The sequence below is a fragment of the Phaenicophaeus curvirostris genome, chromosome 1 (assembly GCF_032191515.1).
Source record: "Phaenicophaeus curvirostris isolate KB17595 chromosome 1, BPBGC_Pcur_1.0, whole genome shotgun sequence".
NCBI lineage: Eukaryota > Metazoa > Chordata > Aves > Cuculiformes > Cuculidae > Phaenicophaeus > Phaenicophaeus curvirostris.
In genome coordinates, this window is record NC_091392.1 from 109566045 (window position 1) to 109584471 (window position 18427).

Here is an 18427-nt window from a genome sequence, read left to right on the forward strand (position 1 = left end):
CAGAGACACAGAAGCAGCTTTATGTGCAATGTCTCCTCAAAATTATTGACTGTTTGTAAAACAAACCAACGGACAAAAAGACTTGGGAGAATGCAGCTCCCACCCCAAACTATACTACATGGAAGAAAGTAACACAGTTATTCTCATAAATCCTTGCACTGCGAATTATGGGCATACTGTGAGTGATATAATTACAGCCATTAGTGGTATAATTACAGCTGCAAATGTGCAACAGACACGAACATGATCTACCCTGAACAGAGCATTGGCTATTTTCTTTATCACCTTGAATTTCAGAAAATTTGCTGATACTAAGCAATATCCATTCTGATGGCAGGATTTCTAATCTCCACTCCGTTTCCACAGATCAGACCTGCTGAATTAATGTGAGTGAAAAGGAGCTTGTTCATGAGTATCTAAAGATGTTTTTACACCCATCCTTATAGGTGTAAATGTCTCTCTCTATATACTCAAATGCACACACACAAAGAGAAAAAAGTTACTAATAAACACATACCCAAAATTCATCTGCAAGAAATTAAACGTTCACCATGAAGAAGTGACCCTTGGGGCACAGGCAAGAAAGAAACACTACTGAAAAAGCTGTTACAGTGAGGCTATCAAGGAAAGTGGTATTCTTTGTATTTGAAATTCCTCCAATGGAAGTTCTTAGGCTAGATTGAAGCCTTCCAGCATCTTCCTGTATAAAGTCATTTATAAATAACAAGAAATATGTTATAAATCTTTTCTCATTGTGTTGTATTAAAAACCAGCTCACTGAAGGCCGTTTAGTACATCTAGATATTTTCCTTCCCTTTGACCGTTTATCATCTTTGTCATTTCCTTTTCAAGAAAGAGACAGCAAGAAAGGGATTTAGACATAATTCTTATTTTTCTTCCCCCATTTGTGAATTAAAAAGTGGAAGGACAGCATGTGGAAGAACTAGGCTCCTTTTCAAATACTAGTGTGAATCTCATAGATGACCTACCTGTCCTAGGAAATGGGGGTCCTCCCAATATTAATCTCCTCCTGGGACTGATGTAAATCAGATTCAAATAGGAGCTTCAACTGATGACAGCCAAGGCAGTGTGCCTTAAATTTTAGTAAATGCTTTGAAATTGGTCCTTACTCAAAAGCTTTGCTCTCTATGGATCGTGCAACTCTTCACACCTCCTGACTTCACTCAGGCTTTATTTACTTTTTGAAAGAGAGAACGTGACATGGTAAATTAACAAGTTTTAGTTATCACAAATACAACTAAGTACTTGCTCTTCTTTTCTGTACTGTGACCAAACTATCTCTCTTGCGGGAAAGGGACAAAGATAATCTGCATATTTTTGAATCACTTTAAAGAAAAATGTAGTGATCATTATAAGAATGCTATGTGGGTGAAAAGTGATAAAAAGAAAAAGAGAAAAAAAAAAGGGCACATGTTTCCATGTTCTAGTCCTTTCAGAGCTGATTTTCTTCAAGGATTTTGAACACCCAGAAGCATTCACCAGTTCTTATTCCCTAGCTTGGACTCCTGCAGGCTGACATGACACCTGTATTTTCACCCTGAAGAAGCAGTTCAACACCTTGGTCACTTAGCAAAACAAGTAGAAGCACAAACTGAAAAATCTGGACTAGTAAAAGGGCAAGCTTTTCAAGAAATCAATAAGAATCTGGGCAATTAAAACAAAACGAAGTGTCACAAGCAGCCACTTTTATTAACTTACCTCCAGTCCCTTGTTAAGACTTTCTCATTCTAGAATAATATCCTTGTTTTTCAGCTTTTCCATAATGAATATCCCCAAACCATAAAAAAACTGACTACCACAAAAGGACAGTGACTGCAAAAAAATATCTGTTTTTTAACCTCTAATACAGAAATTTTATTTATAATTAGGAAATAAAACAATTTTAAATGACACATTTTTAAACCGTTAGAATCCCTTTTGTATTTCAGAGTTTAAAAAGGCCTACCAGCAATGGTGAAAAGAATACGTTTTGTTTACTGTTATGATACATTTAGCACTACTGTAAAGGTGCAAAATCCATATTTCACATCCAAAAGCAAGACATTTTATGCTGTGACATTTGGAATGCAGGCACAGCAGTGAGACTTCAATCTCTCCAGGGAAGGAACCATCCCTCTGCAGAAGAATTCAGCATCCATCCTTGCCAGGCTGGAGGGGTTCACTCTCTGTGCCAAAAGGAGAGCAGGGACCTTTGCAGCACTTAAACTGTGCTAAAGGCAATGAAGGTGGCACAGGCTCCTGGACAGTACTACTTTTGCACTGGAGCAGAATACTGAGGAAATACCCCATGTGATTTTCATTGTGCAAAAGTTCCTGTACCTGTTGGAAATTTCAAGCCATAATGGTCGCACACTGAAATATTTTTTACCTGTCCTTAGCAGTACACATTCACATAGATCGGTCATGACCTGTGCTAAACTTTTAGTACTACTTGTATCACCTGAGCCAACAAAGCACTCTGATACAGTTGACTAAATCACATTATTTCACTCTGAAACTAGAGTGCAGCAGTGTGAGAAAATCCTTTCTGTAGAGAAAAGATTTCTGTCACGTGTGTGCATATCTGTGAAGGTATAGAAGGGAGGAGAGAATAATCTTTAGTAACAAATACAGGTCTCATAATAGGAGATTTTTTTCAAGATGACTGAAATTAAAATAGTTAGCAATCATAAACTTTAGTAGTAGAAGAAAACTGCTAGAAAATTACAAAATTTTGATTAAACACATTCATGTTTCATTTGTGATGATATTTCTACTGCTCTTGGGGAAGAAACCTATTAGAAAGGGCAGAGATAACCCAGTATTGGGTGGATGTTCCCTGATCCCATGATGATTTTTGGCACTGTTGTACAGTTAGCTCTGTACCTATTTCCAGGCTCTCTTCATGAGTTAATAATTAAGACTATAAACAGAAGCAAAAGATGTCAGACTCTTAAGACAATGCTAGTAACACATCAACTAGACAGCCTTGACATGCACCCCAACTGCTGTAATATATGAGCTTACTTTACTTCCCATTGTAGCCATTTATGTAGTTCAGAAAAACACCGATGTGTTATCAGAAAGGTTTAAACACACCAGGAGTGTATTGCCCATAATGCTATCTAATGGATGCTTGGAGGAAAAGACAGATGGAAAAAGATGAAAAATTGATAATTTTTATCCGATCTGAAGAAAAACCCACAAATAATGATGTGACACTGAAAAAATTCTGACCCTAAAATGTAACAATCCAATTTCATTACATGTTGGAGAGCAGCCTCTTCTGAAATAAAAGACTATTTGCTCGCAATGGAATCAGCCATTCCTAGATAACCCTTAACCAAAACATGGAGAACAACAACCTAAAAGGCAGAAAAGGTTAGTACGAAAAGCAATCTGTTACTCTGGAAAATTTGATTTGTCCCATTTAACTTTTCCAAACATTTGCAGCCTGACTCAAGCTAGTCATCTGCTATTACTCTGATATCAACAAGAAGACACAGGTACGGACAGAGGGCAAATAACCACTCCTCTCTATCCTAGACTGGAATGAAGAGCCATATAGAACTGTTCTCAGTGACTCCAGAGGGAGAATATATGCATGAGTTTTTAGATATCTGGAGCTAGTGAAGATAAACACCTCAGCACAAAATTTTGATGTCCTCTGCAATTCTCAAATTGTATGCATGAATTCTTTGTTACCCCCAAGTTACAAGAAACTGCATACTCTACACAGGATTCAACATTTCTGTCATATATTCTCAAATTAAAAGCACTCTTTGCATTACAGGGTACTGTGTGTACTGCCTTCTGTACCTGCCGAAGCATTATTGCTAGAAAGGATGACAACTTGATATGAGGGTCAGTTCTGGGTCTCTAGGTCCCACTCCCTCTGCAAGTACACATCCTGAGCGCCCTTGACACACACATAGACAGCACTCACACGGGCTCATGGAGGTTTAGGTGGGAACTCTTCCCTGGTTCATGGCGTAGCATTACATTTTAAAAGAAGGTTATATCAAAGGTAAGGGGATCATTTCAGCTCAAGCAGACCACATGCATGCTGCAAAAATACAGGTTAGGTAAAAGCCATGCAAGTTATATACCTGGTCGTGTGGTGAGTCCTCTGTCTGCAGCTGGACGGGCATCAACTGGCTCAACTGGGCACGTGCAGAAAAGAAACAAAAAAGCAAACAGAAAATAAACAAAATCCCCCAAACCGACCAAGTCAACTGCTTTTCTGTTGGGACAGTGCAGGGGAGACATACTGCATAAACAAGGTTACCAAAGCAACAGCTAGAAAAGATCTGCCTTCAGTAAGTCCTGGAAATAAACGGAAAAGATGGGCACAACTTAAAATGGAAAGCTTCACAGCTGATATGTCAATTTTCCATCATATTCTTGTTACTGCTTGAAGTGAGAAACCAGCAAAATAAAAAAAATTCTGTCTATAGACCAAAAGACTTAATTACATGTGAACTTTTTCCAGTTTTCTCACTGGAACTGACAGCAAGAACAGACATGATGATTTGTTGCAGCTACTCTTGATCAATGTTAAGTTATAAACTAAGTCCTGACTCCTTTTTCCTTTCAACAGGAATTCTTCACAGCACTAGTGGTAAGTTCTGAAAAAAAATAAAGTTCATTTTGCAAATACAATCAATACTTCATTCCTATATGCTCTGATTTGTAGACAGCAAATTTGTCTTCCATTTTTTGAAAGGGAAGCAAAGGAGAAACATCACTTTCTATCCAACTATCTGTCGTACACAGTTTTACTGAACTCTTGTCTTATCATACTAAGGTTTCATCAGCTGAAACCTAAGGTTGATGGAGCTCACTGGCATTAACAGAAAAACTGGATTTGAAAAAAACTTAAAGCTGTTTGAGTCATTACCTACTACCTTTGTCAAGTCCAAACACACTGAAGAAGTTCACTAAAACATTCAGATTTTTTCCTCTTTTGCTTATGTTGTCTTCCTTATGCAGCCAAGTGCCATTGTCAGACAGAAATTAAATTCAGAAATAAAATATTATGTTGTGGCTTAGAATTCAAAATTTTTAAAATAAGGTATTCCCATTCATTTGAATTTCTGGATTCAAGTACAAGCCTTCTAATCAACAGCAAGTGAGTCACAGTAACAGAGGAAACCTGACAAAACTAGTTTCCACTCATGAACTGTTCACTGTATTTGGCATGAGAATACAATGCAAATCTGACCATACTGTTGACTTAAGCAAGGGAACTGCCCATCTCCTCAAGAAGTCTGTGTCACTTGCTTAGTGTTCCCATGGATTTGACAACCTACCATGCTTGTGAGAGGGTATGTGGCACCCGTGCCCTTTGTACACAGGAGATGACTTCAACAGCTCCTGCCTCCAGAAAAAAGCAGTAAGTCAGCTTTACAGTAGCCACAGACTAAAAGTGCATCTGCATATCTGACTCGCTTGTGTTTCCAGAAGGGCAGAATTTCCACAGCGCTTGTTGGCCCAGAGCTGGAAGGACAAGCCATCAAACCACTTCCTTTCACAGCAGTTCATAGTGGCACTCACAGACCATGTAATTGCTTTCCTTGCACAGTGCTATACAAACTCCAATTTCCATCCTTAACTAAAAACTACAATTTTGCGTATTTTCTCATTTAAGTCTTCTGCTAGGTTTTCCAATACCACCAGCAACAACCCTCAGGCAGGTCAACAGTAACTTTCAGTGGAAAGGACTGAATGGAAGTAACAACCAAGGACCAACATTACCCAAACTACTCCTGTAGAACCCTCCTCTGTTGCTCTGGCCCCCACCTCCTTCCTAGAAGGCTTAGAGGCTTTATCTGCCTCTCACTCAGTACTCTGTAACCCTACATGCCCACAGCTATGGAAAACTTACAGAGCAGGTTGAGGGTAGCAATTAAAATGGCAGTAGGCGACAGGAGATAGAGGAAGTTTCTGTTGTACATCAGCTTGGACCTGACCTCAGGGTAATGCAGTATTTGTGGAGTTAGGTGAAAGCACTAATAATTCTTCCTCTCGGCTATTTTGGAAGCACATTAAAAACATCACTGGCACATTCTACAACTGACACAGAAGTGAAACAACCTACTGAAGGCCACAAACCAGTTGCAGGGCTTAAGGCAATAGCTCAGAGTCAAGGGTCCTCCAAAGCAGATCATGATTCCAGATGCCCAAGCACAGCACGCTCCAGGCACCATAGTACAAAGAAAGGCTGGTTCCAGGACAGCCCCGAGCTGCCACTTTTTAAATTTTAGTTGCATTTTAAAACCTGCTTGTTCTTGCCTCAGTATTGATGTAAACACAAACAGCAGTTAACTCTGAAAAATCTTGTCCCTGGGCTTCCTCACTGCCTGCCTCACTGGATCATACAACTACAAGAGTTGATATAGATGTACTGTGTATTATTATAAAAACTGTACTCATTTTGATGCTCCAGAATCACATTTCTCTTGAGCACACTCCCATGTGTGCAGAAATACACAGAATTAAGTCTGAAAATTTATTTTCCAAATAGTCTCACAAAACTATATTGATATATACCTACACAGGACTCACACAGGCTATACATCCCATCTCATGTCATCTTAGAACAGCAAGGGAGAACACGGTTGGTCGTCTTTTCAAAAATAAGAGGTGAATCAAAATGTTCAAAAGCTGGTACAAACCAGCAGGGGAGGAGAGCACTGAAGGGAGTAACTAGCCAAGTCATAAGGATAACACTCAGTATACTCACAAAAATCTCACTTTAGATAAATACTTTCTCACTAAAGCTAACTAACTGCACAGTAAAATACAAATGGTAAAACACTAAGCCCAGTTAGTCATTGACAAAATGCCCAGGGACCTTGGCAGTGTCAGAGCTTCACAGCTGCTCGGGTTCTGCCCCACCTCTGAAAGTGCATTTTTCATTGATAAAATACAATTTCCTGGCAATTTGGTGATACTTTCTACAGTGTCCTCAGAGGGTATTTTGCATTAACCTAATTTGTATTGCAATACACCAGACATATGTTCAGCCATGCAAGTTGTGTAGTGTATTACCTGGTGCTGCGGACTCATTTCTGTGGACATTTACTGGGAAACTACCTCAGGGGAACAACAAGGAAGAAAATACTTTCAGACACTACTAAGCTATGCTAGGCTTTCAAGATCTTTTTATTTTATGATATTTTTCACTCCTCAGAAAATGTAATTTTAGTAAGATAAACCGTTTGCATAAAACTTATCCTTTTATCTAAGCATGCAGTTTAGATTGGGAAAATTTCAAATGGATTTATGAAACCCTGGGATGACGTGGCAATGTACCAATCCAATAAATTTTTAATATCTCTGGGTGAAATCTAGGATTAGATCATGGCCATGGAAACAGGCATGGGAAATAATGACAAATTTAGAAGTATTTTTTGTAGTATTGTAACTTCATGGCTTGTATGCAGAATACAAGGCACACTGAAACAAAAGCGTAGTGGCAGCATTTTCTTCTACTTTTTCCACACTCACATTTCAGTTTAAGCATTCCCTGAATGGTTCATTAAAAACAAGCCCTATTTGTGTCACTGTGCCAGAGGCGGTGGGATCCCAGGTCATAACCCAACCTGCTCCAGGATTTGTTCAGTTGTCCCTCAGATGTCAATGGATCCGTTAGAAATTTGTTTTGACAGTAACGCAAATTTGCAATGAGGCGAGTGATTTGCCTGGTGGGCCTGCTCAGGACTAAAGAAAACTATTGCTTATACAGTGCAACAGTTCTTTGCAGTGAGGAAGTCAAGACTCCCATTCTATCTAGAAAGCCATCTGCATACACTGAGCTGTCAGCACTCTGGCTTTGTGTTCAGCGGAGTTTTAAAAAAAGTTGACTTCAGCTTTCAAACTACACTGCAACAATATCAACAACTGAACTTGTAACTTGCTTGCCATCTGAAACTCCTCTAGTTGTCTTTGTTAAATCTGCTGGACCAACTCCTTGGCTGATTTCCCAGACATCAGGCCATTCACATGGATCATGCTGTGATTTTCTTGACAGTGCTGAGTACCCGCAGCCAAGCAAACTGGACTTGAGATGCTTGGTTCTCTGACCTTTGTGGGCATGTGCAGCACCTCGACATGCTGATCATCACTAACACTCCAATGGTTAGTCACTCGATAGTATTTGAAGTTTCTCTAGCACATGATTTTTGAACTTACAACTTTTTTGATCAATGGGTTATTAAGAAACAGCAATGATTGCGCAGCACTGCGCAAAACACAAAAATATCCCTGCATAAGGGGAACTTATTGTGTGAAAAACAGAGTACACTAAAAAAGCTTCAGTGGAGAGAGGGAAGAAGAAAGAGAAGGAGAAAATTGTATCAATTGTTATTTACTTCTTGCTGCTTCCAAAGCATATTATATAACAAGACGTACACACATTTTTGGAAGCTATTTAGACAAAGCCTGGAATTAGACCATGACCGTGGAAGAAGAAAAGCATAGGAGGTGAGGACAAATGGCACACTCAGTCCTGGGTTTCTGGAACAAAGAGGTGGGAAACAAACACAAAGGAAAAAGATAGGGCTGTGGAATTTCCCTGTCATTCTATGGGCAAAGATATAGACAGGGTATCTAAACAGAGAAAGAAGGTATTGCAGGAAAGATCACATTAACAACATTTTAGTTTGGGTAGATGACAGAGAAGTTTAATGGAAAACAATCAGGACTTGAAAAGGTTTAAGTTACCAAATTATTTCTATTTCTGACTGTGCAGACTTAAATGCTAATAATGACTGGCCTAACAGAAGAATTGTTTGCTGCAGTAACTTCATGACAAATACAATCCCGGTATAAAAAAGCTCCCTAAACCCCAACAACTTAAAGACATGAAAGTTAAAATATGTTACCACAGTAAACATTAAGAAGTGCTGCAGCAAACCACGTAGTGCATTAAAACACTTACTGGAATCATATTTAAACAGTGTATTATTCAAGGCAGGAGAATTTGTTTCTTATTTGCTGTCACACAGTTTAAAAGAACCACACTTCATGTTCTTGCTTATGGGAATTAAGTGTCACATGGAAGTATGTACCTTGCATTATTAAATTTTGGGCTTAGAAAGGCTTCTGAAGGAAAAAAAAAGGCTTGTGTGATTAAACTGTGGCTATGTTTGGGTTCACCTATCTACCCAATAACTTAACTTGGTGACTGAAATCAGTACATTTTGAAGCTGGGAGGATAGACTCCAAAACCAATTAAATTGCCCCCGCCTCAAGTTTCATGAAAGCAGACAGCGGGTAAAGGAATTGATGCCCTGTATGCCTCAGCTATGGGAAAAACTGCAGCAAAAGCTGTAGTGGAAAATTCCTGCAGGACAGACAACAGCAGCCAGACTGTAGCCTGCTCCTGGCAGACAGCCCTGACACAGGCACTATAGTGAGCTGCAGCTGATTCCCCAGGAAACTGAGATTTAGCCTGCCAGCCTGGTCAGCCATTTGTACTTATTGCCAGCAACTGATGCGATGCAGCCAGCTGCTCTTGGCTGCTCAGCATGGCACTTGGCTGCAAGTGCCCTCTAGACATGTCTAGAGTCCTTGTCACCATATCCTGTCTTCTGGTTCCTGCTGCTGGCCAGTCCGTAGAGTTTGCTCCAGCTCTCTGGTCTCTTTCTTGGTCTCTACCTGTAGTGGTAACACCCTGGTGCTCTGACTTTAGCCCCACTACTGATCAGCCTCTCCTCTTCCTCTCAAATCTGGTATACTTCTGCCTTATGGGTTTGTTAACCTTTCCTCAGATCCTAGCCATGTCTCTTATCTTGCTTGACCTTAGGCTTCTCTGTCTCCTGGGGACAACCAACTTTGCTCACAAAACTGGTTCTGACTCCACTGATTTCACCAGGCACTAACATGAGGCCTGGAAAATCCATGTCCCATGTTTCACTCGCAGGCACCCAGCTGCCGATAGGCACTCATACATCATGCCAGAGTGAGACTAAGTGCATAAAGTGAGTCTCAAAACTCATTCTGAGAGGAGGTAAAGCCAAGACAGTGGTTTCTAAGATTTCTGGAGGATGTTGTTCTGTGTAGTTCAGCTACGAATCACGTATTCCAGATCCACAAAACACAAATTTGCCTTAAGAAGTTCTGTAGCTCCAGTATCTGTGAATCTACTGGTGCTTTGCAGTAACAAGCTTTCACTATTATGGTTACCTCATCATTGGTGATGGTGGAATTGAACTGATAAAGAAAAACAAACACAACAGGAAGAACCAGAATGACATGATTGAAGTTCCTCAGATTTCTGATTAACTGGCTCTGGCACCTAGGTAAACAACCAATTCCAGATTATACATAAATTATTAACGTATTATGCAGTCACTTCAATAAATTAGTCCATGAGCAACATAAAATACTCCCCAGGAAAAAAGGTTTTCACAAGTCACTTGCATTGCTGAGTATGCAGGAACATTTCTGCAGTACATTCCAGGCAACCAGAGTATTCACGGAAATAAAATCAACTCTCCTGCTAGGATAGTGCTGGATTTGTAATAATTTTCATGCCAGCTAATAAATAGCTCTTCAGTAACTAAAACACTCATTTCATCATGGCACAAATCTAACCGCTTGTCTATCTTCCTTAGCTCACTGTCCTCTATTTTATAAGACTGTCACTCATAATTTCCTGGAATTTATTCTGGTTTGTTTTTAAAGGAAGGTAAGCCCAACGCTGACATTTATTGTGTGTTTAAATTCCAAATTTTAGTCAGGACTTTTTGTTCCATCAAAGAGACACAGCTGACATGGCAGACCAGTTCTAAACTTACATCTGAAACCTCTACTCTCTTTACATCAGAAAGATGACAATTATCAGGGAACAATGTGAAGAGCTCAGCTTGGAGTATTCTGTGGTTTCTCCCCCTACTGTACATACCTTCATTTTCAGTATTGGCTGGAACAGAATCAACACCAAAGGGATGCCATGGCTGAAGGTCATCTAAGCTGAATTCTCCATCCACTGGAAGAAGTTCAACCGTGGTCTTGGTTTCCGTCAATGAAGGCATGAGAGCATCATTTCCATAGCTGATTCTAGGTTCACTGATCATATTGGCCAAAACATCATCAGAATAGTTTTGCTCTTTCTGAAGTAATTCATCTGCAAGAAAATTTCAACACAGAAATTATCTGAAAGAGCTTGCATTTCTGAGGACCTATTTTCAATGCTATTAAAAGTAATAATTTACTGTTATGAGATTCTGTTTTCTTATGATAAAGAAAAACAAAGGCTTGGAATAGTCATAACTCCGTGACAAGCACTGCAGCTAAGTAAGGCTTTTCTTTTTTTTTTTAAATCAACTAGAATTGCTCAATACTGTTTCCTACCCACATTTCCACCACATAAAAGATTACAGGTCTGTGCTTTAAAAGTCCCTAGACTCTTTGGCAAATCAATACCCTTCAACTCAACATGTTGCTGTAAGTCAACACGTGAGAAGCCCACAGGAAGGTGTGTCTTTGTTATTTCCTCTTCCTCTCCACTGCTTGCTATTAAGTCTCATTATGGCTATTAAATCTCATTATGGCTCTTAAATCCTAAATCACCACAACAGTTACTGTATTAAATTTGGCTTGCTATAATACACTGAATCTGAAGAAACATTTGCTCTTTCAACATATATAGCCACCAAAATACTGAAACAAAGAGCTACTCCTTTGTCAAAAATCTTAAGCAGGAATATGTGGCAGTAGGCAAATTAATTTAGCAAGCAAACAGGACCAAAAGCTGTGCAATATTATCTAGGTTGCCTTTTTTTTGGACTCATACAACAATTAGAGCACTCTGCAGCTCCATCAGCTGTATAGGACAGACTGTCCAACTCAGTGTTGAAAATAAGCTCAGAGGCTGTGTGTGTTTCCTTATTCCAACTCTCTTCTTACACCAAAGTTTATCTACTCCTGATCTTCCTCTTTACTGCTACTTTTTTGCAAGAGTCACACACTGTTTGCAAGTACTTTGAGTACTTTGCAGGAAAGCACATTCAAGTAAGCAAGCAATTACAGTGAGGAAGATAAGAGCTAATAATGCACCGATGTAATTAGTACACAGGTACTACCAAGCTAAACAGATCAGAATTGAAGACTGAAAAGGTTACACTGCTAGAGTGCAAGTGCTTGCACACGTGAATGCACACATGACAGATGGATATAAAAGCTTTTATTAAGACTAGCTTCTCTTTTCACTTCGTTAAGGACCTCCTGATTGCTGCTGCTTCATACCCACATCTGAAGCCTGTGGCAATTCAGGGAGAGGAACTGGCCCTCTACTGCCAGACCCTTTATGTCAGTTACTTCCCGGTATCATCTGTGAGAAAAGGGCATCTAAATTTCTACACACAACAGAGCTTTAGACATCTACACCTCTGAATGTTATTTCCCTCCTAACCTTATATTGCACCATAGCACCAGAAGTACACTGCACCCATACAGCAGCTCTCAGTAAGGTCTCCACCAAGTCATGAGCATCACAGTTGACACTGCTTCAGTGCCTTTATCAACACCATGTTTCTCTCAAAGATCACCTTGAGATGGTTGACAAAACTCTCTGCCACCCTACAACTACACCAACCAGAACATCATACTATGCAAGAAGTTGCAACCCCAGCCCTGGGGTGAACAGCAAACAGTTTAGTAGATAACAAGCCTAACACATAAATAAAGCTTAATTCTGTGATTTCATTTGCTCATTAGAATGACTTACTAGGGCACTATAGAAAGTCTACATAACACCGAATTGCTTTTCCCTTCGTGTTCATTTTATTGAAAATTATTTTATAAGATACCTAATAAATCCTGAGCATTAAAGACCAAGCCCGATTTTTGCCTCCCCACTGCACTTACACTAATCCTTTATCAAATTCAAGTGTCTCCTTGTATCAGAGGAGACACAAGTGAAGCACCTTGATATTCTGAGCAGACATTGTATCACATGACAGATCTTAATTTTCATCAGCTAGGAATGAAGAGACTGTACAAGTAAAGAGCTGGATTTCAGTGGTCTGAGCGAGAAGTCTGATGTCCAGGTGCCTCACAGGGAACCACGGGTGACAGCAGTTGAGCATGTTATAACATCCAGTCATCACAGATCACAGGAAAGTGAGTATTTCAGTACTGCTGAATCTTAGTGCCTGCAAGCCTTTTGGACCCAGGAACCAGAAGGGTTTTGGGGTGCAGCTTCCCTCATTCCTGCTGTCCCCTCCACCCCTAGAGGATGGTGTGGGGCAGCTGTGGAAAGTTGCAGCCCTTGCAGCAATGGCAGGGAGCACTGCGGTACTGCTGTGCCCCAATCATCCCCTTCTCCAGCAATGCTGATTCTCCACAACTCCCTGTTCCCAGCTGCCAACGCTCTCTGTTACCTGTAGGCAGCTCCTGCCCTTGGAAAGGGACAAATGGTGCACAGAGGGGATGGAGCAGAGTGCCAAGGAGCTGAGCTCTGGCAGTGGTGGAGTGGCACCAGGCCTGGCATAGTGCTTGAGGAGAGGCCACAGCACAGGCACGGCTGGGCCTGCCATGCTGGCAGAGAGGAGCACCCAACTTCCATCATGACTATATCCAAACCCCTAGGGACTGGGAGGAATGCATACACAATGTCTCTTTCTCAGTGCTACCTAGCTAGGAGCACGTCATCACCAGTGCTCGCAGGCTCCATTGTTCCCCATTCAGCTGTGGTGCACAGTGCAAACATTAACCAACCCACACAATAGCTCGAGTGAGCGGATAGACATTACAACCAGCAGATTAAGATCGCATCCATTTTACAAACAGGGAAACAATGGCCAAAATGAATCAAGCCCATCTGACATGATGAATCAGACATGGAATGACAGTGAGAAATTGGAAGTTCCTGGCTTAGAAACTGTGCTGGAGTCCATTAGGCTGAGACAGCTGTGTCTGCATTGAGTAAATGATGTGCAAACAATTGCTTCAATCTCTGAACTGCTCAAAAAGTTTGCCCTAGGATTTCCAGTTATCGACACTAGCTGGCGAAGTCCAAGATCAATTTTTCAGCGTTGATTTTGTTCTGAGTATTGATGGCTACTTGAACCATCAGTTACGCTAATGGAAAGCCATATAGCCTCACTGTTATCCATTGATAGAGTATTCCCTTCTTTTTTCACAGCTGCCAACTTGATTTCCCCACCCTGCAAAAGATAATTCCCTAAATAAACTGGGAATGCAGACACAGTTGGAAGCTAGGATATGCATTCAAGACTGTTTCAGAGGTTTTGATTGTGTGAATATCTTCATTATTACATGCTGAAAACAGACTGATTCTAGGCTGCTCTTCAAAATTTCATCTGCCGTCAAACCAACACGACAAAAACTCCATGACAATCTTCCTATAATAAACTTTTTGTTGCTTGGCTCATTATCTTCTTATAACATTCTTTTAAGTCCTGCCATCAAGGAGGATGTGGAACTTATTGTCTCTAAGAAGTTTCACTTATTCTTGGGCTCAGTGCAGGCATTTTCCCATGGGAACTCAACAACAGGATCTAGAAAACCTGAAATGAATTATGTTTGAGGAACTAAACAGAAGGATAATACCACTAGAACTTCCTTTCAAGACTATTCTCTTACCCCATAAAGAGACATACGGAGTCAAAAGCAATGAAGGGGCAGAGGAAAAGAAGTAAAATTTATTACAAAATCTTCTGGTGGATGCTGAATTGTTAGAAACCATTGCTGAATTGTTAGAAACCATTTGTCCACAATGGCCCTAGACTACATTTCTACTTTTAAGACTTGCAAAGTACTTGCAAGCAGAACAACACCAATCCATTAGTTATCTTTCAGACCACCATTCTTTATAGTTAATTATTTAAAATTTCCAAAAGTAATCATAATATTTGTTTGTTGTTTTTTCTTTTCAAGAAGCCTATTTATCACTCTGATGTGCAAGACTTTCGAATCTTACTTGAAAAGCAGCTTTAAAACTGGCAATTGCAATTTTCAAAGTTCTATAAAGCAATTTATGGTCTTAAACTAGATCAGAAACAAAGTGCAACTCTTCAAAATACTAATTAAGACACCATCAAATTACACACCACAGTTATGACCCTGCACCAAACTTCCTTTGTAAAACAACATCTACATGATAAAAAAATATACTTTTATCTATATATACACACACACTTCACACCCTCCCCCCAAAAAAATACAAGTTTGGGAACCAGCTCAAATACACTGGTACAAACACAGAGTTTTATTGCCTCATATTCATTATCTTATCAGTCACGATTCATTCTGAATTGAACATGAATTTCTCCCAAAGATGGTTTTGCTTTTGAGCGTCTGCTTTCAAAATGACAAAATTAAAATGTGTCAGCAATCTCCTTATTCCTTCTAATGGCAGAAATTAGAGTGCTTGAGTCACTGAGATTGTTTCATTTACACATGCACACATATTGTCTTCTACAAGTTTAAATCATGCAAATGCTGTACGTCACCATTACAATTCACCAAGAACATTTACACAGTCATTTATTATAGCGCATGTGATAAAAGGTAACATGTTTAGATGCCACTTTCAGGTGTACACCTACTTCATGGGCTAATTCATTATGTCATAGTTCATAATCTTCAACACAAACACGTGCCCAGAGGAGTTATGCTGATGTAACGCAGTCAGGTTTTAACTGAACCTGAATGTCTGCAACTTGTCAGCTCTAGGAATCAGAACTCCCGCAAACTCATATATACGAAAACAAGACCTCCTTAAAGGCTTTGCCCTAAAACAAAACCACCCCAAGACATTATTTACCTGTATATCTGCATCTGTCTTAGAGACCTTAGATAAACTGACAGCATAGTAGTAACTCACAGTTATGCTCCTAGCACTTCCACAAACTTGATACAAATGAACACATGTATTTCACCTTCAGGAAGCACATACATGTCCCCATAAGTCATTTCTACTGAGACATATTGTAAATAAGGGTATTAGTAGCACAAGTAACGGTTTTAGAGCTTACACTTACAGTTCAAAGGGCTTTCTGTACCTGTGATGAATGCAAATTCTACAGCATCATAAAAGTAATTAAGTCACTTGTATACCCTCTAGGTTTCCTAAACACAACTTACTGCATCAAGTAAGAGTTCCTCCTCTGAGGTGAAATGAGAGCATACCAGAAAATACCATGAGTATGTCCTCCATACTCTGCCCAAGTAATTGGAAATTTCAAGTGCATGCTCAAATTTAGTCATGCTCAAGTCTATGCCTAACCACAAAGAGTTAAGCTCCACCGAATTTTAAGCATATCATTATTCTAAGGTGTTTTGACAAATAAAGCATTATAAGATTATAATGCTACACACTAAGTGTCATAATTATAAGGTTATAAGGCTGCAAAACAGAATTATGTTGTATTCAGCATTGAGCTAATTAATTTGTATAGTACAAGTCAAATATAATTTAGAAAGCAACTCCAATGAGAACTTTATTGGAAGTGACTTCCCTTTGGAAGATGCAAGAAAGGCTTTGTTGCCTGCAAACTTTGAAGATGATGACATAAGAGTGGTATGTTAGATCATTACTGTGAAACACTGGAAATGACTCCAGCCTCCAATGCTCGGATCCATATTGACAAAGAAATGTGACCAAGTCATCAGATTTAATCTTTCTTCTCTTCCCCAGGTTAGCCTGTGAAATGACAGCACAGGTCTTGTTATCTGGAAACTTTAACAGTAAAATGTGTGTCTGTCTCTCAGCGTTTAACTGAGACTGAAAGAGCAAGAACCATGGAAAACAGTATTTCATAGTTCTTACTTTCTGGCCTTTACAGACGTCACCACTACGGCAAGAGTAAGGAGTTGCAGTAGTTTTTCTGATTTCAGAAATATATGTGTGTGAAAACCTTGTTCAATAAGGTGAAACGATGTTTACTTTTTCAAGATCTCAGCAAATAAAAATTTAAGGTATTTTGAAAGAGCTGACCTAAGAATTTTTTCCCAGAAGTTAATAATAAACACCCCATTGCCTCAGACAATATCCTGTTGCCTAAGATCTAAACTTCTGAAGAAATACACCTCTGAACTTCAGAAAAGCTGCACTATTTAGGACCCTACTAAAAAGAACATGCTTCTAAGATATTTTTTTTTAGGAAATCACAACTTTATCACTTTAATTTTTCTCATTTCTTGCTGCTTCTGCTCTTCCAGCAAATGTGGATTTCGGTGTTTCCCAAATAACATCACAAAACAATCCAAGTGAGACTAGTGAGCCCACTCCTGTAAGCAGGTACATGTAATGATGTTTCAGTTAGATTTGCCTTGCAGACTACTTGACTTGAATTATAAAAAAAACCCCAAAGATGTTTCACATGGATACAGAACAACTCTTCTTTTGCAGGTAGACCATGTTACTACAAGCTTTCTGGTAGCGAACAGTATTCAAAGCATGAACAAGCTTGCAAGACCCAACTCAGGAAAACATTTATTACCATGTAATAATTAATTTCAAGATGACCTAGGTGTCTTTTTTCATTAGGTATGGACTTCAAAGCAAATTTACTTTTGTGCATGGCTATGCAATTGCAGAGAGCTTTGAGCAAAGGTTCATGAGAATTTCCATACCACTTCATCAAGAAAGAACCAGAATCATCCTCTCCCATTTTTACAGCCTGCTCCGAAATTCAAGGTCTTGACATTTTGTCTAATTTTTTAAGAAGCCTGCTGTGACACTACCATCAGTGAAAAAATATTATAATTACTATGACCCCTTAGCTACCTGACAGCTACATAAATTAGTTATCAACTAAAATTAAATATCAATATATGGCTATAGATGTGTGCACATTTATATTTTTTTGAATATTTAACAGCCAGTCATCTGATTAACGACTGCATTTCCCCTCAAGTTCAAATCAGAGAGTATTAAGGGAAGTTGTGGATTACGTCTAAAAGCAGAAGCTTGTTCTACATCTGAAATAAAGTTATTAAATCGAAATTAAAGACCTTGCTCTTCTCTTCTACAACTTTAAGTCTTTTTGGCCATTTCCATGGTCTCCTTCCTGTTGTTTCACCCCTTCCTCATTAAATTTCATTAAATTAATAATATTGTCTCAGAAAAAAAAGATGATCAACATTCATAGCCTCAGGAGCTCTGTATTAAAATGCAGAAAGATCCTACTTCCCTGCACTCTTTTTGGCAAAAATCCTGAACAAAACATATTTTTTTTACATCAGCATGTGGGAAGTTCCTCTCCAGGCAAGATGAGGGCAACCTAACAAAAAGGTAGGCAAGCAAGTATTTAAAAATGCTTGGGGGAAAAAAATTAATTGAAACTCAATCCTGTAATCAAGAACATACAATGTATGCCACCATCCTGATGCACATAAGGCACCGTGACAAATTCACCTGGTTTAAATTTAACTCCACATTTAATTCGAA

General features: G+C 39.3%; 1 protein-coding gene across 3 annotated transcripts in view; it reads right to left on the reverse strand.

Moving 5' to 3' along the window:
- Positions 1 to 18427, reverse strand: part of APP (amyloid beta precursor protein) — a 214461-nt gene that overhangs the window by 18437 nt on the left and 177597 nt on the right. For all 3 annotated transcript variants that reach the window (XM_069870690.1, XM_069870682.1, XM_069870673.1), the window contains 2 exons: positions 10913 to 11134; positions 4110 to 4163 (listed from right to left, as the gene is read on the reverse strand). In XM_069870690.1, the coding sequence (XP_069726791.1) occupies positions 4110 to 4163; positions 10913 to 11134 (276 nt within the window). The remainder of the gene's footprint in view (positions 1 to 4109; positions 4164 to 10912; positions 11135 to 18427) is intronic.